This window comes from Danio rerio, chromosome 20 (assembly GCF_049306965.1).
Source record: "Danio rerio strain Tuebingen ecotype United States chromosome 20, GRCz12tu, whole genome shotgun sequence".
Taxonomy (NCBI): domain Eukaryota; kingdom Metazoa; phylum Chordata; class Actinopteri; order Cypriniformes; family Danionidae; genus Danio; species Danio rerio.
Window position 1 is genome coordinate 34777789 of NC_133195.1, and position 18784 is coordinate 34796572.

General features: G+C 35.1%; 2 protein-coding genes across 13 annotated transcripts in view; both read right to left on the minus strand.

The window, feature by feature from the left end:
* LOC141379311 (uncharacterized) overlaps positions 1 to 18784 on the minus strand; it is a 701133-nt gene that overhangs the window by 591412 nt on the left and 90937 nt on the right. The window lies entirely within an intron of this gene.
* The window catches only part of adgb (androglobin), a 77855-nt gene that overhangs the window by 41750 nt on the left and 17321 nt on the right, over positions 1 to 18784 (minus strand). For all 12 annotated transcript variants that reach the window (XM_073933369.1, XM_073933368.1, XM_073933366.1 and 9 more), the window contains 5 exons: positions 12597 to 12685; positions 10413 to 10587; positions 10243 to 10330; positions 6254 to 6395; positions 785 to 827 (listed from right to left, as the gene is read on the minus strand). In XM_073933369.1, coding sequence (XP_073789470.1) covers positions 785 to 827; positions 6254 to 6395; positions 10243 to 10330; positions 10413 to 10587; positions 12597 to 12685 — 537 coding nt within the window. The remainder of the gene's footprint in view (positions 1 to 784; positions 828 to 6253; positions 6396 to 10242; positions 10331 to 10412; positions 10588 to 12596; positions 12686 to 18784) is intronic.

Sequence of the window (18784 nt, forward strand, 5' to 3'; positions counted from 1 at the left end):
CATTACTGTACTGTGAACTTAGTCCATTGAGTAAACAAAGCTATTTGAGAACAGTAAAACCCAATAAATGAAGAAAACTCAAACCAAAAGAGTACTGTAAAACTCAATAGGTTAAGGCGACTCAAACCATTTGAGGAAACCGATTGCTACCAACCATTTGAGTTAAAAAAAAAAAAAACTAATCTATAAAAGTAACTTAACTTTGTGAACTTACTCCATTTAAGTTGAAATAATGAGGTATTTAGTTAACTTAATTTAATTGTGTTTTATAGTGCATTAGCAAATCAAGATCCTCCAATCATATGATTCCTAAGTCACTATAAATAAACACAGTCTTCATTCCACAACTATCTTCGTCTGTAAGAAACCCCTTCCTCTCCTTTTCCCAAACCCTCCCAAACTATTATAATTAATAGTTTATTACGCTGGTAATGTTAGTTAATGGTTTGTTCATAACATGAATTGTGACCCAAAGTGTTACCAAAATATTTTTGTTTAAAATAGTTTAAAATTCAGTTTTGCCATTACAAAAAATAAACATTCTAAAAATTATTAAAACAGAAAACGGTAGTTTAAAATTGTCATAATAGCTTCAGAATATTATTTGCTGTACCATATTTGTGCTTAATCAGTCTAGCTGTTTGGTAACATTTTACTAACCCTAACCCTAACCACACAAACAAAATACAGACTAACATTCTAAGATTATTTTAAATATACAACACATAACAGTGAATGCTAAGTGTTTGAGAGATAACCCGAACAGTGATGTGGCACGTCTCACCATTGGCGATGCTGTTGTCCTTTTTCTTGTCCTCTGCTGGTACCTGGGGGAAAATGGGGGGATAAAAAGTGCGCAGGGTGAGCTGGAGAGACATGGCAGAGGAGGGCAGTGGAGACAGAGGATGTCCACATTCATCCAGTCAGCATGTGCTGAGCTCGTTTGGCTTCCAGAACGCCATGAGAAATCCTCTAATCTGACATCTGGACTCGCACCAGAGAGGGTTTTCTCCTTCAATTAACTGCTCACAGAAGAGCGAGCGCCATAAACATTAAGGCAACTTGGATGGCTACGGAATTAGGTGACATGGTTTAGAATAGCGGGTGAGTCTTTACATGCTGATTGAGTCAATATTTAACTTTTTTTTACACTTTAAGCAAACTGGAGTGGTGTCATGGAAACAATCCAGCTAAAGGCTTTACAAAACTTCTCCAATGCGCCATTTTTCCATATTGAGCCCAACCTTATGTCACTTAGAAAGCCTTTTATAGCCTGAGGAGTCGCCCGACTGTGCAATTTAAATGTGGAGGACAATTAGGGGCTCTCTCTTCGCCACGTCTATCGAACGATAGTGCTACTGATTCAGAGATAGACTGTGACTCACTATGAATCTGAGGTAAGAAAAATGGGGACATATACAGAAGAGAAGAGAAGAGAAGAGAAGAGAAGAGAAGAGAAGAGAAGAGAAGAGAAGAGAAGAGAAGAGAAGAGAAGAGAAGAGAAGAGAAGAGAAGAGAAGAGAAGAGAAGAGTCAGTCTGATGTGTTAATGTGGTAGTAAACACCTCAGGGTGCATTCCACACTTTACTGTGGTCTAACAGCTCATGTTTGTGTCTAATTCTGCTTAAAGCATAATCAAAAACTCAATATGTCTAAACTATATCAGGTGATCTCACCACTCGTTCCTCATGACATGATCTTAAAAGGAGAGTTTAAGCAAGAATGATAGTTCACCCTGGCAGCATTTATGTACTGTATTCTGAGCTGTTTGTTTATTCTAAATATCTTCAATTTTGTTCACAGGATGAATAAAAGTCTTTGGAACAACATGAGATGAGTAATTAATGACAAAATGTTTTATATTTTGGGAGAAAAATTATCTTAAGGATAGTTTGTCAGCAGTTTTTCTTATGCAGCTTATACACTCTTGTAGTTGGTACTATATGTAGTAACATTTTGAATTAGCTATTAAATTTATATAATAATTTAATTTTTATTTAGTTTTAATTTTTGATTTTTGATTTAGTTTTAGTAATTTTATCCCTTCAACTTTGTTTTATTTTAGTTTGCAAATTGATTAATTTTCATTAATGTTCATTTAGGTTTAATTTATTTAAAGTTATTATGCTGTCTGGAATACTCGATTCTGATTGGTCGGACGTGACATTCCAAGGTATGTTATTTTGAAATAACAACCTCTGAATAGGGAACATCAAATATAATTTGATTCTTATTTATATACTTACATAACCACATATGCATCTGCTTGTCTGTCATGCAGTGTTTTGTTTTTTTTACTTTTTTTGACTGTTTAGTGCCAACTGGTAAATGAATAATAAGTAGGTTAGTATGCTTTGTTTAGCCAATTTTGTTTTTGTCAGCTTTGCGTTTTTGACTGTTTGGTCGCCATCTTGTTGCTAAATAATTCAGAAGAGTGTATACTCCATCAGCTGTGTTCGCTTCTGTCAGCTTTATATTAAATAAAAAAAATATACAAATTATTACGGCTCAGAACAATTTGAGTAAAATTTTTGTTTTGTGGCAAGTATCTGTGTAATAAGCAGTGTAAAGTACATCCAGGATGGTTGTTTTCACATAATAAAGCCCTTCAATCTTATACAACATAAGTACAACATCATTATAGACAACATAGACTCATTCTAAAAATGTAGCCCTATATATGTTTCTCGAGACTGTGAATTATGTAGTCAGAAGTACGTTTTTAAGTGAACACTATGGGGCGGTATAATGCCGTTCCTTTTCACGCTTACCAGCTGACCACTTACTTACGTATGGATGGCTTTCCCGCTGTTTGTGCAGTTAGCTCGCCATGTACATCATTGGACTAGAGATGCAGAAAGGACACAACCGCAATGACGGGGTTCAAGTCCGGAGAAGAATGGTTCCAGAAAGCGGGTTAGACAAAAAAAATCCAAAAATTTAAGTAAACGAGTAAATAACGGGCAGAATGTGGTAAAGCATGGTAAAAATCTGATGATTTTTTTTTCTGAATTGCTTTTTTAAATTTGGTGGTTGGGTTTAGGGAAGTGGGTAGGCGGCTCAATCTGTGCTTTTTAAAATACTATTGGTTGGGGAAGGAGGAGGATGGGTCAGTTTATCGGTCAGTCAGTCAGTCAGTCATTCAGTCAGTCAAACAATCAGTCCACAGCGCGCTCTGGCAGATGGCACTAGTGAGATAAAATTTGAGATCTGAAAAAGCATACACATCGGCCTCTGGTGGATTGGCAAGAACAAAAACTGCAAAGAACGTAGCTCCTGGGGCATATTTGCCGGTCTCCAGAAATGTATATAGAGGTACGTTTTCAGAATGAGCCTGGGTTGATTATAGAACATGTCACAAATGTCAGAAGACTTTGACTAAGTGAACATAAACTGTGCGGACTACTTCATAACACTGATTTTTTACAGCCAGTTCTCATTTACTTTCATTATATGCAAAACTGTCACCAATATAACTAATCGGTCTTCTTATGTATTCCACATAAATTTAAATGGCTTTACAACAACTGTAAAAAAATGTACTGTCAATAAAACAGTGACAACATTTATTTTTTATTTGAGTGAACTATTCCTGTAAAGTTCCAGGTGCCCAGAGGCATGAATGCACGGACACTTATCTTACAAACCACACTAAAGCTATCCGATCTGAGCTGACCCCCCTGTGAGACATCCACTCTGATGACTGACAGGCTAATTGTGCAGCTTTTTATATCATTTCTGAGGACACGACTTGTCCTTTTATGTAACGAGGCACGCGTGTTTTACTATTCTCTCTCTCTCTCTCTCGCACTCCGCTTTCCCCATCTCTCTAATACTGGATCTGCTAGAGGCGGTCTCTTGATTAGGGAGACATGCAGAGTGACATTGGAGCTGGAAAAAGAGAGGCGTTAGAGGATGTCATAGCATGTCTCGGCCTCCTGGCCACCAGTCGCACTACAGCCAGAGAGCAGAACATTTTGATACACATCACACAACAGAACAGAATTCAACCCCTGGAGTACAGTGAAACCCTCGACTGTTAAGATAGAGCAGACACAATTCACACAGCAAACAATAGAACACTCGGAAGCTTGATCTTGGTATGACTTGAGAGAAAATTATATTTTTAATCAGCAAGAATGCAAGCAAAAGTGATAATGAAGGTTCAAAGATTTCCACATCATTTTAATATTTTAAACTATTATTTATATTATTATGAAATTTTTCAGCTATTATTTTAAACTTTCTATTCACCAGAAGAGCTTATTATTCAACATATATTATAAAAAAATGTGACTTAAAATTGAAGTAATGGCAGGAGAAAATTAGATTTTCAAATATATTTATTTATAACAGTTATGTAAAACTTTATAATATTTAATTAATAGTTCATACAAAAATACTTTTGTTATCATTTAATGAATCCAATTGTTTGGAGTGTTGATCACAAAAGAAGACATTTTAAAGAATGTTAGAAAACGGTAGTCATTGGCTTGGATTGCTTTTTTTTTACTACTATGGCTGTCAATAACTGCCAGTTTCCAACATTCTTCAAAATATCATCGTTTTTTAAAGGGAAAAAAAAACACTTCTAGAAGTTTGGAACAACTTGACTGAGTAAATACTGAGTAAATTTCATTTTTGGCTAAAATATCACTTTAAAATATAATCAATAATAATAATAATGATAATAATAATAATAATAATAATAATAATAATAATAATAATAATAATAATAATAATAATAATAATAATAATAAACAATGATAACTAACCGAACACAAAGTGTTAGAGTGAATGAGTGCTTATCTGATAAAGTTTGCTCCTCTGTTATACATAGGTGGGAAAATAGAACCAATATTAGTATGCAAATGACACTGTGATTGTCAGCCAACTGTATGATAATGAAAGAGGTCATGGTCCAGTACTGATTTTGTCAGATGGTGTGAGGAGTAATATCTTCAGTTAAATGTATTAAAGATAAAAGATATGATAATCCAAATCAGACTGTCGAAAGTGTGCAATTATACAAATACCTTGGCACAATTATTGACTCTAAACTCTCCTTTGATGAGAATTGTGAAGCAGTGTGTAAACAGGGGCACCACCAGATTTTATTTCACCATGCTTTTCTTGAATTCATTTAATCTTTTACTTTGGAGTCATGGTTTAGGAACCTTTCTGATAAGAATAAAAACACACTAAATCAGACAGTTAAGTGGTCTAGTAAGGTGACTGGGGTGTCACTAGCCAATCTAGAGGCTGTATACACCAGGCAGCTAAAGAGAACTACAAATTAAATTTTAAGGGATACTGCTCATTACCAACACTCAGAGTTTCAGCTCCTTCCTTCTGGTTGCAAGTTTTTAGTATCAAGCTATAGAAACTAAACAATCCAAAAATAGTTTTATACCAGCAGTCATTAGACATTTAAATAAAGCATAGGCCAGGGGTGATAAATCGCGTTCCTGGAGGTCCGGTGCTCTGCAGGGTTTAGCTCCAACTTGCCTGAACACACCAGCCTGGGTGTTTCAAGCATACTTAGTAAGACCTTGATTAGCTTGTTCAAGTGTGTTTGATTAGGTTGGAGCTAAAATCTGCAGGACACCGGACTTCCAGGAACAAGTTTGGTGATCCCTGGCATAGACTTAAGCAGAGGTTTTTCTGTGACTTGTATATTTTACATTTTATAGATTGTTTTAAACACCTTTTTTTTGGTTTAAAACTTAAAAAGAAATATTCTTTATTTATTTTTATTTTTTGAAGAGAGTGTTTTGTATGTTTCCGTTTTATGTATTTTTGTCTACTTGTTGTCACTATGTGAGTTGTTTGAAATAAGGACTCTTGACTGCAAATCAAATCTACCTTCAGGTATAAATATAACCTAAAAATATTATTATAACTATAATTAATAATAATAATAATAATAATAATAATAATAATAATAATAATAATAATAATAATAATAATAATAACAATAATAATAATAATAATAATAATAATAATAATAATAAATAATGATGATGATAATAATAATAATAATTATTATTATTATTATTATTACTACTACTATCATTATTATTGTTGTTGTTGTTGTAATTATTATCATCGTTATTATTATTATTACTATTATTATTATTATTATTCCAAAACATGAAAAAATTTTAGCGACCCCAAATTTATGTATAAATGGTAGTGCACATCACATAAAACTTGCAAATAAAAAAAGTATACAAATTTTCCTCTGGCATACCTGGGTGTTTTCATTGGTTTGCAGTGTATTTGTGCTGTTCTGGATGTTGTCATTTTGAATGTGTTCATCTTCAGTATCTTCCATTTCAGAAAATGAAGTCAGATTAGAATTATACATGCGCTTCTTTAAACCTCCATGCTCCCTAAAAACACACATACACACAATTTTCAAACATTATAAGATAAACAGTTGTTTATTTTAAAAGGTTCTTATTTAAAAAAAACAAAAAAGATTGCTAAGTTTTAGACCAGTCAATTATGACTAAATGTTGTCTTGCACCACAGTTTCTGTTCCTTTTTGACTCTTCCACAAAAGCCAATTACTGATTTTAGCACTCAGTGGGCTAATAATGTACTCACACGTGCAACTGAAGACAAAATACCTGGAATTAAAACAAATCTCATATTCATGCATTCTAAATTATTCATGCCTGCGGGGTAGCAAGCATGTAATTGGTTCAGTTATGACATGACACATCAAAACTTTTCCATTAGGCTCAGGTTTCCAGCTGTAGAATCTGAGTAATTGTGTATTATTAATTGACTTGATCTGAAAAAAATGACACATACAGTAAATCATTAAAAAAGTTTAATACAGCTTTATATTTACAGTAGTTTTTTTGTTCGTTTATTTGTTTGCTTTATAAAGTGCGATGCATCATGTTTATTTTCATATAAAATACGTTTTCACTAAAGAATGATTAAACAATATTTAACCCCTATTTTAACATTTTATTTTGACCAACATTATTTGAAATATTGCAGTAGACCACCATTTATTGAGTGAGAAAACATAAAAAGCAACTTAACTAATATTGTTTACAAACCTAATTTTATTTTTTTAAGTCATAAGAGTTAAAAAGTCTTGTATTAACCCCCAGAGCATTAAGGGTATTTTTTATTTATTTTATTTTTTTTGTGGTAAGCATTTCAATGAGTGCCCAAAAAAGGGTAAATTTTAATTGCAAAATGGGACATTTGTTTTTGACCCAGATATATACCAGTATACTGAAAAAAGTGTTGCAAGCAGAACTGTTGCAAACAATTTATTTGTGTTGAATTTAAACAAACAAATTAAGTTTAATAATGTTCAACTTAATTTGTTTGTTTAAATTCAGCCCAAATAAATGATTTACAACCACTTAACATAAAAAAGTTAGTAAATCCAAGGAATTATCTTTGAAAATTTTTTTCAGTACTGTAAATTCAGATAAAGCATATGTTTCCCCACATTTGTTTGTTTACCAACATTCATGCTTAGACAGCTAAAGAAAGTCAGACAGCTTTGAAAAAGAATAATGGTATGTAAATAACACCCGACTTTTCAGTTTTAGGTAAACTATCCCTTTAAGCTTCACCACACAAACTCAAAATGTTTCTGGTTGTCCTCCCCTGACGATATATGCATAAAATTTAGCAAACTATACTTGGAAATACATCCTATCAATCACCAACAATAAGAGGGTGTTTATTAAGTTAAACACCTGCATATGCGGCTTGTAAACGAATCCGCACTCCAAGTAAATACATTAGCAAGTTTCTCTAAAGGATAGTTTTCTGCTTAGCTTAGCTGTTTTCTGTAATGCAATCAGTACCTTACTTTGCAGCGCACACACAAAAACACATTTGTATGACTAGAAACTTGCCATAGACTTCTATTGTATTTATACAGACCTAACAATATTCTTTATCTACCAAATTTAAGTTTACATCTAAACAAACTTAATTATATTTCCAGATAAAAAATATCATAATAGTAATTAGTAGCAATTTATTTCTCTTATAGGGACCACTGGCTGTATAAAAAAAAGCCTGACAGACAAACACACGCACGCACACACAAACACACACACACGCACGCACGCACGCACGCACGCACGCACACACACACAAACACACACACACACACACACACACACACACACACACACACACACACACACACACACACACACACACTCCACTGATGATTAACATCAAAAATCGTACATCTTTCCAACAAGGACAACCACCAACAATAAAGAATACATAATATTATGGTGTCATGGCTTTGCAATCAAAAATGTCATCATAATGGAAGTCAGTGGGAAAAAACAGCCACTAACAAAATGAAAGGGTAACACATGTTCAGTGTTTTGTTGAGTTTTTGAACATTTTCAAAGCATTTTCCTAAAATATGTGTTAAAATAAGATTTGTCAAAAAAATATTTAATCTGCTGATACACAGAGAGAGTTGTGGCCAACTTAAAACGACTCAAAATCACTCCAGAGTGGATGAAAACATGACACAAGGGTAAAGGTGGTAAAGGTGCCTTGTGTACTGGTCATTTAGAATGCTTACAAATCATACTTAACAGGGACTTTTGACATACAAAATTTGCCACAGATTTTGGTGAGGATTGGATTTAGGGCTGTGGGTTGTGTAAGGCCATATAATAAGCTGTTTTTACAATATAAAATACATTGCGTATATTGAGAGTCCCCATAAACCACATATACAAGTTTGTGTGTGCGTGCGTGCGTGTGTGTAAAAACGAGAAAGAGAGACGTTTGTGCACTTACCTTTGTATGTCTGAGAACATCAAAATAGGCATCAGATTTTAGAACATAGTAAACATAGTAAACACATTTATGCACGCGCACTATAATCTGCTGTTATCCTCCTTAAAACTTCATATGATTGCCAGAAACTTTTTTGCCCAGGGTATCCCCCAGGTTAATGGTGCCAACTGATGATCTACCGTAAAATGACAAATTGTAATTTCCCAACAGGGAAAACCACCAGCAATCAAGACTGCATATTTATTCGGTGTTAAGGCTTTGCAATAAAAAGGTTGTTATAATGGAAGTCAATGGTGCAAAAACAGCCACTTACATAATGAAAAGGTACACTGTAAAAAATCCAACTTGAAAAAAGTTGGTTGGCACATCTGCAGAAGGACTTTTAATGTGAATTTTCATCTTACATTTAGCTAGTTTACTCTACAAAAAGAAACTCTAAGTGCATGTGGACTGTAAATTTTTATTTAACTGATATGTGTATATATATGGACTTTTTTCTTCTAACAAAATAAAAATTAAAATTGAAATGCCTAACAACTAAATGATCAATCAAATTATCAAATAATAAATCAAAATGCATTCTCAAATGAGAAATCAATTATAAATTATAAAAATAATTGATATTTTATTTTCATGAACAACTTCCTGTGATCTCCTGTAATAATTAAATGACAAATCAAATGCTTAAACTATAATTCAAATGGAGGAATCAGTTTCTGTTTTTTTCTTTATTAAACACAGCTGGAAGCTCAGGATAGACTTATTACTAGCACTATAAAGATACCTCACTCACACAGACTCTTTGCTGAGTCTTGTTTTTCCCAGTGAAGCATTACGAAGTGGTTTTCCTTGTTTGTCCTGCCATGTTTTGATCCTTGTCTTGTTTACTGTTGTTGTTATTACTGATATAATTATTTCTTAGTATCAACTTACAAAAGAGCTTTTTGTTTACTTAACATCTGACATTTTAGGTCAGTGCAACTGATGTTTTCATAAGTTGAGTACACAAGAAAAACAAAAAGGAAATAAGGATTCTGAGGTTTTTTGTTCACTCAGGTTCAGTCATTCCAGTTCTGCAGACCAATGTTCAGTTGGCACAACTTAAAAAGTTTTGTAACAGAGTAGTTCACCTCTCCAGAAAACTAATAATCTTATGTTAACCCAACTAAATGTTTTTGTTTTTGTAAATGTTTTTTAAGTCAGTGCAGCTGATGTCTTCAAAAGTTGAGTGAACAAGAAAAAGAAAACTAGAAAGGAAATAATAATTATGTTTTTGTTTTTGGTGTACTGACTTAATTTTTTTTTTCAGTTTTGTAAATTAGAAAAATACACAAGAGTAACACCTACAGTAGGTCATACCATGTTGTGTTCTACTAACCCCATAAAGAAGTACACACACATGAAGAGAGATAGAAAGAGAGAGCTTACATATCATGTGCACTCATGGTCATGAGTTTGAAGTTGATGAATGGGCTGGAAACCTCAATGAACTGCTCTGGTTTCTGAACAGGGGGTTCTGAAGTGCATAAACATCAGTTTAGAGCAACATTTACATAAGGATTTGAAACATGTTCACACATAAAAACCAAACATCTTACCCTTGGGCTCATCAGTAATGTTAGTCTGCTTGCGAGGCCGGATGAGTTTCCATTGAGGCAGTGGAGGTGTTTTAGGAGGGGCCACTAGAGGACAGTCTCGAGTGCAGGTGAGAAGCACTGGGTGACTGAAGAGCTGAGATAGCCCATACTGCCTCAGACTCTCAGACGAATCAGCCTGGAGAACACACACACCACCCACCATGATCATAGATTAGGGAAGAGAGACTTAATAACGGATTAGACATCCAGCGCTAATCCAAACGGAGCCAAATATTGCTTGAGACTAAGATGGAAGAAGGGAGAGTATACCATTTGAGGCAGATTTTCCCTTTAATGAGCTTTAGGTAAGTGTGTTTGGTGGAGGAGTTTATATTATACAAACTGGGTGGTGATAACGGTTTATAACTAATGAATCAAACGAACAAGAGTCCATACTGCTGTGTGGCATATTGCATGACCTCATTCTCATGCATTCAATGATATTAAAGAGTACGTTTTTTTGTTCTGTTTTTTACTCTGTGGGACACAAAAGAAGATATTTAGATAAATGTTGGTAAACAGTAGCCATTGATTTTCAAAGTAGGAAAAAATACCATGTATATCGATGGCTACTGGTTTCAAATGAAATATTTTTGTCTTATGTGTTCGGCAGAAGAAAAAAGAACTTAAACAGGTTAAGAAAAAGCATCACCAAATTATGACAAAAAATGTTGTTTATGCAAGAACTATCCCGGGGCGGCACTGCAGCTCAGTGGTTAGCACCGTCACATCACAGTAAGAAGGTCACTGGTTCGAGTCCTGGCTGGACCAGTTGGCATTTCTGTGTGGAGTCTGCATGTTCTCCCAGTGTTGGCATGGGTTTCCTCTGGGTGCTCCGCTTTCCAGTCCAAAGACATGTGGTATAAGTGAATTGGGTAAACAAAATTGTCCAAGTATGTGTGAATGTAAGAGTGCATGGGAATGTGAGAGTATCAAGTTTTAAGATATATATATACATGAGTATGGCCCAGTTTCACAAACAGGGCTTAGATTAAGCCAAGACTAGGCCTTAGTTAAATTAGGCTATTTAAGAAACATTTATAAAAAAAATGGCCTTAGAAAAATATGACTGATGTGCACCTGGAGACAAAAAAAATGACACTGACATATTTTAAGACATTTCACCGCAAGTTATTTTGAGTTGAGTCAGCTCAAACAAGCAATTTAATCTTGACTAGCCTTAAACCTTCGTTTGTGAAACCGGGGGTATATGTTTTAAGCCCTCTTATATTTTTAGTATAAAGGTGACCACTTAAGTTCCTTCAAAAAAATGATAGAAACAAGATAAAAGTAAGAAAAAATATAAATATACACTGTTAATATTTACTTATTCCATTTTAAATCCCACACTATATATATATTTAAATATAATATTTGACTAGATATTTTTAAAGACACTTCCATACAGCTTAAAGTGACAATTAAAGGGGAATGTGAGAGTACTAAGAAAAATAAACTACACTAAGTTGCGGCAGGAAGGGCATCCGCTGTGTAAAACAGGTATAGTTCGGCATGTCCGGAATAGTGGTTCATTCCGCTGTGGTGATCCCTGATAAATAAGGGAATAAGCTAAAGGAAAAAGAATGAATGAAATACCCCTAATGAAGTGTATATATTATAATTCTAAAGATTATGGTTGGTTCGTTGTTGTTTATTTAAGTCTTTAAAGTATTTTTGATGATGATAATGCATTTATTTATTTAATTAATAAATACCACAAAAACTGTAATAAAGTAACATTCAAAACAACTGATTACCATTTTATTATATTTTGAAAGATAATTTATCCCTGTAATGGCAAATCTGAAGTTTAAGGCTTGAGTCATGTGATCCTTCATAATCTTTTCTAGTGTGCGATCATTTTGGTGCTTAAGTAAATGCTTCTAAAATGATTAATAATCTTAAAAACAAATGTTTTTGCTGCTTGATATTTTATGTAAACTGTACATGGAAACCTTCACACATTTTAGCTAATAGTTATTTGACGAACAGAAAGATTCAAATTAAAAGCATTTGTTTGAAATATATCTTTTGTAACCATATAAATGTCTGTATTGCCATGGGATCAATTTAATGTATCAAAAATACATAACATTTAAACAGTAGTTTATGTGCAGACTTGCAGATTAAAACTCATATGCTTACCATCCTCGTGAGCATTGAGGTTCTTTTCTCCATTAGGTGCAAGGGCTGGTAACTGGCACACACTACTATCTGAGGAACAGAACCAGTGGCTAAATCGGAAAAAAAGAACATCTGTAAAAACAAGACTTAGGAAATAAACATGAAAGAGATGCCATTTCTACTTTATATGCATAAACGTAACTTTTTTTTCCTGTTGTCAGGCTTCCATCTCTTTAATAGTTAAAACATAATGAAATGAATAGAGCGCAGCCTATTTTCAATGATAGGAAGAGAGAATGAGCGAATAGATCAAGGCATGAGTTTCAAAGACAAAGGCGTGAATAGTGGAGAGGGCACTGTAATCTGTCAAGCCATATTTTCCTAATTCACACAGCACACAAACTTCCAGTGTAGAGGAAGAAACAGAGGCACTTTGTTATCAGTGTTTGATCTTCATCTCCCAAGGCCATCTCTGATCTCACAACAGGCCATCAGTGCCATGACTGTTACATGATCAAGATTAAGGGGAAAAGGGAGGGCTTGTGGAGTAAATGATATACGGACCATGTGCCCTTCATTTTCAACAACACAAAATGCAAACTCTTGATTTCCATTAAGGCTCTATTTGGTATAAAAAGTACAGCTAATGTCTGGTGACCCATTGCTTTTGGGGGATAAAAGGCACAGTTTTTTTATTAAGCTGCTAAGAAAATTTGAATGTAAAATACTTTCAGTTAGAAATAAACGTTTGAGTTTATTTTTTGAGCATTTTTAAATGTGCGTGTATTGAGTCTTTCTCCTTCTTGGGTGAAAAACTATATGCAGAATTTTAGTTTTTAAAATTTTAGAATTTTAATTTTACACATCAGTTCTGTCTGGTTCTTGAATCTGATTGATTGATACCCGTGCGATATTCTGCCAGTAACAGCACTCGTACCACCTCTTTACCCTTCACCATTGTGTATTACTCCACCCACATACAGCAACAAGCAGAGGACACTGCAGTTTGACAATGATTGCTGCTGTTTGACAACTCAATGTACTTTAAAGGTTTTTTTAGTTGATAATGTAGTTGTTTGGATTGCAGTTTATTTATAAGGATAGTGCCTATTTTTAAATATTTCTAATTTCTGAGAGATTTCCATTAGCCTGTTAAGACCAAAGACGGTTGACACTGTCCATCCACAAGATGGCGTCAGAGACCGAATAATAAGCTTATAGAAGATAAAACAGTGTAATTTCTAACTACAGCTGATCAAATCCTTATTAAACAGGTAAATGACATATGAAATGGGATATGGAATTCTGGGAGTTTTCCAGGAGACAGAACATTACGGGAGATGGCCTGGAGATGGGTCTGAAATACGGGAGACTCCTTGGAAAAATGGGAGTGTATGCTCTAAAGTGAGGTTGGTTAATTAGTAACGGCTTCTGCTGTTCTGACATCAGCTGCAGATGTGAATGAATGGCGGAAGAAAGTAGTTCCTAATGCAAAAGGGTTTTTAGACTCTCCGTGTTTGATTTTCCGTGTTTGGTTCTCTTGACGAGAACCTTGAAGAAGGACAACCATCTGTGCAGCAATTCACCAATCAGGCCTTATGGTAGAGTGGTCAGACAGAAGCCACTCCCCACCTGGAATTTGCCAAAAGGCATCTGAAGGACTCTCAGATCATAAGAAACAAAATTCTCTGGTCTAATGAGACTAAAATCAAGAAAACCAGGCACCGCTCATCACCAAGCTAATACCAACCCTACAGTGAAGCATGGTTTTGGCAGCATCATGCTCTGGGGATGTTTTTCAGCAGCAGGACTTGGAAGACTAGTCAGGACAGAGGGAAAGATGAATGCAGCAATGTACAGAGACATCCTGATTGAAAACCTGCTTCAGAGTGTTCTTGACCTCAGACTGGGGCGACGGTTCATCTTACAGCAGGACAATAATCCAAAGCACACCACTAGAATATCAATGGAGTGGATACACAACAACTCTGCGAATGTCCTTGAGTGGCCCAGCTAGAGCCCAGACCTAAATCCTATTGAATATCTCTAGAGAGATCTGAAAATGGCTGTACACCGTTCCTTCCCTTCCAACCAGATAAACTTGAGAGGTACTGCAAAGAGTAATAGGCAAAATTTCCCAAGGACTGGTGTGCCGAGCTTGTGGCATCATATTCAAAAAGACTTGAGACTGTAACTGCTGAAAAAAGGTGCATCAACAAAGTACTGATAATTAGTAAATTTGCAACAATTAAAAAAATATATATATATATATATTTTTTTTTACATTGTCATTATGGGGTATTGTGTGTAGAATTTTGAGGAAATAAATAAATTTGATCCATTTTGGAATAAGGCTGTAACATGTAACATAAAAAAATGTGGAAAAAGTGCTATAAATGCTTTCCAGATACACTGTAGATATAAAAACTTTATTTGAGTTTGAAATGTATTAACAGGGCTATAATGCATAATATATTGGCAAAATAATGAAAAATAAATCAACCCATACAATATTTAGCTTGACCTCCTGTGGTTGAGAATCCACCTTTTCCAAAGGTTAAGCAGCTCTCTTCACAATTTGTTTGAAATGAAAATGACTTCAAGAGGTGCAGGACCTATTTCATGTCCTATTCACGGAAAGTGTCAAAAATAGAATGAACAACGATCATGTGTGTGTATGTTTCAATAAATGAGCCACCCTTGGGGACTGAAGATCTAGGCCACGGTGCCAAAGTGATATATGTCAAAGCATGTTATAATTTCCAACCTTTTAATTAGTATCAAACACCCAGAGGGAGTGAGAGGAAGACAGAGGAAATGGATTCATTATATGGATTAAAGGACCCTATAGATAAGAGGACAGTGCAAATGAAGGAGAGACATAATGTTTGTGAAGAATAACAAAAGAGAGAGCGTGTGCAAATTTCAGCAGCAAACATAGCATTATCCCTACATAATCTGAACCACTCGCTTACACAAGCCAATTATCCAAAACAGGCTGAACAGCAAACCATTAGCCTCAATAGACTCATCAAATCGTTAGTCTCCTCAGACCTGTCGAAAATCCATGTTTACATGCACACTGACAATTACACCTCCCTATCACAACTGCACCAAGCCTTTCACAGCAGGTCGGTGTAAAATTGATGTATATTGTGTATGCACGAGAGTGTGTACGAGCGATTTGCTGCTCTTTGCTCTCCTTGCATATTTCCGACGTAAACTGCACAGTGACAACATTGACAGTGCTTGCCCGAGGCCATGCCAGATAATTCAATTCAGATCACACTACCTGAGAGAAAACACTGGCACTCTGTTCACAGTCTGACACAAACACACACAAGCGCAGATTATCACTGACACACACTTCTATGGTGCAAATACAAATACGGGTATGTACACACAATGCATGCACAATCACAGAAAGGGCTTGTTTTATTTATTCATGCTCATGATACACATCTAGCAGTGAAGGAAGTGGCACTGACTCCATAATACATGAGCCTGCAGAAGAAGTGATGCATGGAGACATGAGAGAGTGAAGAGATTCAAACAAGTGGGTCAAAGGGAATTTATTGGTACTTATTGGTCATTTTAGCCACGATGCTCTGCTAAACAGATCACCATCCCTTTACACAGAGCTCAATGCCACATTCGCTGCAAATTATTAATATCTGTTTTCAAAATGCATATAGAGTGTTTCTGTAGGAAGATAAAATATTCATCATTCAACTAGGTTTTTCTAAGTAAATAATGTATGGCGAGGAGAGCAGGGAAAAACTATATATGAATATATATACAGTACATAAATATATGCTGCTGCCAAAAAAATGTTCAGGTGAACAATCTTTATTCTTCATGATGGAAGACTCTGACATTTTATGTTACTTTCATCCCATGAAAATGGAAACTGCAGCTTTTTTTCAACTGCAAAATAGATACTTCTAAAGGATTTAATGGTCCCACAAAAGTTTCAAATGTTCTTTACATATTTTCTATTGTTTTGGAATTACACAATAAGAGTTTTCATAATTTCAGCGAACACAGCTATTGTTGTATTTCATAACAAATCCATTTTTTTCTTCACATAAGATGTCATGTGAGCAGGTGAACATTAGTTTAGTGTCAGAATTTTCTGCACATTCAGGTCTTGACATTAACTTTTTAGATCACCAGCCACTGTGGCTAGTATTTCTAACATTACTAGCCACTCGCCATTTTCACTAGCCACACTATTCTTGTTGGGAAAATATATTCTATATAGATAGATTTGACTTTGGCATGCTAAAACTACTTGATTTAGATGCTGTGTTATGTCCTCATTCTCATTCATTTAACATTGACATTAACTTTTTAGATCGCCAGCCACTGTGGCTAGTATTTCTAACATTACTAGCCACTCGCCATTTTCACTAGCCACACTATTCTTGTTGGGAAAATATATTCTATATAGATAGATTTGACTTTGGCATGCTAAAACTACTTGATTTAGATGCTGTGTTATGTCCTCATTCTCATTCATTTAACTTTGTGTGTGTATTAGCTTGCTTAGTGTGCATGAGCAAATGGGTTTTCGCAACGCAATCAGTTTTTATTTCACATGACTTTTTAGGGCTCAAAATTAAGGATCTACCAAATTTATCTCTGACCACACCAAATAAATATTTCTTTGCCACTATTTTTTTAATGTGTCAAAACAAGGAAAATATAGCTGTATATGTGCACTTTTTAATCCAACAAAACTTTTCTATAAAAATGTATCTAAAATATGTACAGTAATCTGTCCTGGCTAAAAGTCTCAGATCACTAGTTAACTACACATAAACGGGGAGTAATCTCCCATTAAAGCTATGTTATTGTAAACAAAAAAAATAGAATTAAACCATATTAACAAAAATAACTGTAAGCAAAAGAAAGCAGGTGAAATACAGTGTATGATAATGAAAGGATGATCTCGTGCACATGGTTAATGTTAGGCCTGTTAATAATCTGTTCAAAGAATAATTAAAATGAAAGCAGTGACCGCTGCTGCTTACCAAAGAATCTGTTTTTTTAATCTTGAGCGCTTGAAAGCAGCAGGACTGTGGGTGCAAAATCATCGCTCTTTGTCCAGTCTATCTCAAAGAGAACCAATCGCACCAGTTGCGTTCCCTCTATCCACGGTTGTTTCGAGCAAGTAAACGAGAGCGCGTGGACATTTTAACAGTCGCGCGCATCACATCATCTGTGCGCACAAGTGATTATCCTCTCGTTCCGTATTAACCAACCTGCTATCTTTTGCTCGCACGAACAGTTATTTTTGTCAGTCGTGCTGCTTCTCTAATATTGGGCCATGCTTATTGTCGAACCCTGGATTAAAGAAAACTACAATTAAAAATTATTTCCTACCAGCCAAAGTGGCTAGTGGAGGTGTCTGTCTAACTCGCCAGAGCTGAAATCTACCTGCATTTGGTGGGTTGGCGGGTGTTAATGTCAAGCCCTGGTCACGTTACGTTGCATATAACACTTTACTGCCAATTTTAAACAAAAAACAGTTTGATGAAGAGAGACTGCATATAAAATATGACTCCTTTCCAATTATATTGGTCTAACAGTAATTTTGCAATATTTTTGCAATGAATCACTATTGCTACTGATATTTTGATAACATCTTATTTGACAAGTACTGTTGTTTTCAGCACACTTCACAGCACCATCTATATACAGTATTATTTATATATTGAAAGAGTGCCCTATACCAGCAGTAGTCGAATAAATGAATCGAGTTGGGTTCAAATATTTTGCTTGAACGCATCAACGTCAATACAGTACATCACCAAATATATAGTTACAGATGCAGTAAAACGTGAACGCGCTTTCCCTTCAGACACTAGTGGAGCGCAGGGGATCACGGGACTGACGCAAAGATGATGATCAATGACAGATGGAGATTCGGCTGTGGGGAATAACGTGTTAAAGCTAGTTTTCACGAAAACACCACTGTATAGCCAACCATGTGCTATGTTTGTTCCTGTCACTTTTCAGATTTTTGATACAATAACCTATGCTGCAATACGAGATTCGCTGGCTGTTTGCTATTCAAGCTAGGAGCAGCAGAGACTATTATGTATGGGACTTTGTCAGACTTTGACAGGAACTTGTCAGTAACTGTTACAGTTCATGGACCAGTTTCTTCTTCCTCCACATCATAACATTTAAGAGTAATTAAA